Below are 4884 nucleotides of genomic sequence, written 5' to 3'. Positions count from 1 at the left end.
CTATTCTGTGTGAAGCCAGGGACCCTCTCGGCTGATCCCGTGGGACCCTCCACTGGGTCCTAGGACCCAGTCTGCATCAATAAGACCATTTCTTACAACAGTTGTGAGCACAGCTATTTTATACTGGCTTGAACACAACTGAATTTTTTCTTGTGGTTCCTCAAGCCGATGTTTATCTTTGGACAAGTACTTCACAGACTCTGGGCAGATGTCCTTAAGGATTGCTGTAGTTATACATTAACTATTTGAATAATGTAACCCTTATTAGTGAATAAAGGGGTTCAAATAAGTTAACTCTTTTAATCTAAACAATAATCTTGTTTTCCAAGGACTTTAAATTCCTAATTATGAAGCTTTCAAAAGAAATGGAAATTAGAATTATGAGATTAGAGCATTGGAAAAATGTTTTTAATAGTTTTAGAAGATTCTCAGAATCATTTAATGAAAGTAATAGTAATCATATTTTCAGTAATGAATTTTAAAAAATTGCTTGCAAATTTGTAAGTCAAATGAGAATTCCCTTTTGACCAAAATTTCTATAAAAATACCAAAGTCAGTTATTTTGTTTAGCAAATTCTAAAAACAATGGCAAGCAATTGAGGTCAGATGCATTTATATAGGGTTTCTAAACAGATGGAAGTATTAATCTAATTACCATGAACGAAAAGGAGTGAGGTAGATGAAAGATATGGTTCTATCACTTCCCTAAACCAAAATTAAGGGTGGAATATCTACACAAAGGAAATAAATCTTTCCTGGCTGGAAGTTTGCTGAATTTTTTAATATGGAGGCTTACACTATTGTTGCCAAAGGAAAAGAATCCGTGCATTTTTTCTTCAGGTCAGAATTACTTAACATAATTTTGCTAGGTAGAAAACAAACTGGAATTGAGAGAAAGATTTTGGCAAATACACCTTATATCAGGTAATGATTTAATTGACACTATGCTGCTATGGAAAACATTGCATTTATTTTACAACAATTTTAGAAAACAGATCAGTAACATAGAGTATATTGGCTATATTCCAGACAGAGGAATGAAAGAAGTAGGAATAATATAATCTACATCTGTAAGACTACCAAAGTGAGTCTTACACAAAACCTTTCAACATTACTAAAATACTAAGTTTAAGTCCAAAATACAGTTGTGGTATACAGATCCCTTCAATTTCTCTAGGCTTGTTTTCTCTATCTGTATAACAGCATATGAAGTACTAATTGAACCACATTTTTGAATGTTCAAAAATAAGTGATATCTTTTACTGAGTGCTAAAACAGTTTTAATAGCATATATTTAATGAACTATGAGATGTGGATTAAATTTCTCCTACTTTAGGGGTCCCTGGATGCTCAACTGTTAAGCATCCAACTCTTGGTTTTGGCTCAGATCATGATCTCAGTATCCTGAGATCAAGCCCCTCATGGGCTCCAGGCTCAGTGAGGAGTCCACTTCCCCTTCCGCCTGCTCATCCCTACCCCCTTCCACACACTGTCTCTAAAATAAATAAAATAAAAACTTTGAAAATTTTTCTCCTACTTTATATATGGAAAATCTGAGGCACAAAAATGTTATATATTCTGTGCAGTATTCCATTTTGTATTTGTAAGAAAACCTTTACTGGATTCAGGCTGAATATCTCAAAAACCCTTTTTAAAGCATCAGATATATGAATTCTCCAAATGTATGTCATTATCTAACACCTCTGTGCTATTCGCATATATTTATAACTCAGTCTTCTTTCCTACTGTATATTTTTAGTCTCAATATAATTATTACTTTCTCCTAAAAGTCCTCCCAGAACTCCAAAATTACTTAGAAGCTATATGGTATGCCCCATCATATTTTAATATCCCTTTATGACAACACTAATTATACACTATATATTAATATTAGAGTTAGGTGTTTGTCTCCTTACTTAAGGACAAGTTTCTCAAACATAAGGATTGAGAGCCTTGCAACATCTGAAATGAGAGATACACAAGATGTGTTTAATCAATTAACAAATTACGTATAGCAAATTATACTTATAAAAGGCATATTTTATTTAAAGTCATGGTTTCTAGTAGCTAACATACAATAAAAAATGCTATTTAAAGCTTGCATTACCACTTCAGAGAGTAAGTTATTGCAGCAGGGTGTTTTCATTAGCGAGAATAAAATATGAGGGTGAGACTGAGCTGCAGGATTCTTCAAGAGAATGTCCTATATGGGATAAGTAATGCAATAGAAAAACATGATCAGAAGAAATGAATGAGGGTGCCTGGTGGCTCAGTTGGTTGAGTGTCTGCCTTTGGCTCAGGTCATGATCCCAGGGTCTGGGAATCAAGCCCAGCATGGGACTCCTTGCTCAGCAGGGAGCCTGCTTCTCCCTCTCCCTCTGGCCCCCACTCTGCTCCCACTCTCTATCTCAAATAAATAAAATCTTTTTAAAAAAGAAATGAATGAAAGATTTTTTGTTTTTATGACAACATTGTGATTTGTAGCAATTATCACAATTTTTTTTTGAAAAATACAACATTTTTTGTAACATATCCCAGAAGACTTCTTTCACCTGCTGGTTCCTTAGGGTATAAATGAAGGGATTTAGTAAAGGGGCGATTGAGGTATACAGCAAAGCTACACCTTTGGATACAGTCACCCTTTCTTTGGCAGATGGCTTAATATACATAAAGATGCAGCTCCCATATGTCATGGAGACAACAATCATATGGGAAGTACAGGTGGAAAAAGCTTTGGTCCTTTGCTGTGCAGAAGGGAATTTCATAATGGTCTTCATGATGCAAGTGTAGGAGAGAACCACTAACACCAATGTGACCACAAGTGTCACCACGGCGAAGATGAAAGACATCAATTCTAGGACATGTGTGTCTGTGCAGGATATCTGCAGGATGGGGGAAGTTTCACACATAAAGTGATCAATCGTTTTGGAAGCACAGAAATCCAGCTTGAGTCCCATGAGCAATGGGGGAAAGATGATTAGGAATCCAGTCAGCCAAGAAGCAAGTACAAGCTGATAGCACACTCGGCTGTTCATAATGATTGGGTAATGCAAGGGTTTGCAGATGGCAACATAGCGGTCATAGGACATAGCAGCCAGAAGGTAAAACTCTGTAACTCCCAGTAAAAGAATAAAAAATAATTGAGCCACACAATTATTATATGAGATGGTTTTTTCTTTAGTCACTAGGGTTTTCAAGTATCTGGGAATACATACCGTTGTGAATATGATTTCTAGAAATGAGAAATTACGGAGAAAGAAATACATTGGCATCTTGAGGCGAGGATCCAGCAGGGTGAGGAGGATAATGGTTAAGTTTCCCATCAGGCTCAAGGTGTAATTAAGAAATAAAAACACAAAAATCACAACTTGCAATTGTGGGTCATCTGTCAGTCCTAGGAGAATAAACTCTATTTCCGTTGAATGGTTTTTCATCTCTCTTTTATAAGCCTTATCAAATATACATAAGAAAAGAGGACAAAGTCAAACATATACATGAATATAATATACTGTAGTGTAATGTGAATTAACCTATATATACACACATTAACATATATATATATATATATAAAACCTAAATATATATAAATAGGCCTAAATGTATATAAATTGAATATATAGAAATTAACCTAAATACATATAAACTAAATGAATAGGTGCAGCCTGAGTGCCTCAGAGGTTTAGCGCCACCTTAGGCACAGGGTGTGATCCTGAGGTCCCAGGATGGAGTTCCACATTGGGGTCCCTGCAGGTAGCCTGCTTCTCCCTCTGCCTGTGTCTCTGCCTCTCTCTCTGTTTCTCATGAATGAATAAAATCTTTTTTAAAAATCCAAATGAATATATATACTAATTACATATTTTAACTAAATATATATATATATTAACCTAAATATTTATATATTTACCTAAAGTGGAAAAGGACATATATTCTCTAATTTATCTATTTGTAAATTATTTTTCCATCTGAAATTTACAATGATACCTAATTACATGCTAAAGATAACTCTAAATTCTTTCCTATCCATTTTTTCTCTTTATAGTAATATTTCTCACAATTTTTTCTCTGGAACTTGAATATTTTCTTTGGCTAATATGCATTTTTACCCATTCTTCCTGAGTCAACTCAACTCTGTATGCATAATTTAAATAAAAGAAGATGAATCATTTTTAGTGTAGTTTTCCATCATTTTTATTTCACCTGAGCAAAAGAGACTAAGTTGTTATGTGTTTTAGAAATTGTATCCGAGTGATTTTCAAAACCAGGATTTAGAGTTATATATGATAATTCCTATGATAGTCAATGACTAAACAGGATTGATTTCCATTAATTAGATAAAGTGAATTTTTTTCTGCACTAAGAATACACAATTATTATCAACTTTCTTGACTGGCTATGCTATGACATTCAAATGGTTGGTTGTCTTTCAGGATATATAATAAATACAACAAAGGAAAACATGACAAAACAAACAAATTTTAATAAAAATATTCTATTTTTTTCAATTAACCTTTTTGAGGTGTATTCCTAATATATCCACATAATTTGGGTCACTGCTTTTTAATATTCCCCCATATTTTTATAAAACTATTGATTACTTCAGAAATTATTGTAGGAAAGTAAAATCTGCCACCCCAAAATGTGTCTCTTTGACATGACGATTAAGTTGATTTTTTTAAGAAATGGAGATCTCAGAATGTTTTCCTTTTTACCTCCTCAAATGTCTAAAAGAATTTATGTAAAAGACTTGCTCCAAAAAGGGAGATATTACCACAAATAATTATGGTTGTTTGTATGCTAATATGAATTGGCAAGATCTAAAATGTGGTCGAGAGGGAGGACCTTAGCAAAGTCTGGTTCTTAAAATTCTTCCTTATGTTCATTCTT

The 4884-nt window shown here is 33.8% G+C and overlaps 1 protein-coding gene across 1 annotated transcript; it reads right to left on the bottom strand.

Annotated features, from left to right (window-relative positions):
* Nucleotides 1-3434, bottom strand: LOC140616923 (olfactory receptor 6C6). The gene is made up of 2 exons (XM_072797581.1): nt 2471-3434; nt 1-224 (listed from the first exon to the last, which is right to left on the bottom strand). Exons 1-2 carry the CDS (start codon nt 3432-3434, stop codon nt 1-3), a joined length of 1188 nt encoding a protein of 395 aa, XP_072653682.1.
* Nucleotides 3435-4884: the final 1450 nt, after the last annotated feature.

Source organism: Canis lupus, chromosome 25, assembly GCF_048164855.1.
Source record: "Canis lupus baileyi chromosome 25, mCanLup2.hap1, whole genome shotgun sequence".
Classification (NCBI taxonomy): domain Eukaryota; kingdom Metazoa; phylum Chordata; class Mammalia; order Carnivora; family Canidae; genus Canis; species Canis lupus.
The sequence above is the reverse complement of the archived record's forward strand: the minus strand, read 5'-3'. Positions and strand labels throughout refer to the sequence as shown.

Excerpts from the sequence above, each read along its gene's own strand:
- LOC140616923 (XM_072797581.1), bottom strand. The coding sequence starts at position 3,434 with ATGAAAAACCATTCAACGGAAATAGAGTTTATTCTCCTAGGACTGACA. Across the intron at positions 225-2,470 it reads TAATTGCTACAAATCACAAT|CAATCCTTAAGGACATCTGC; the intron begins GTTGTCATAAAA and ends GTATAACTACAG.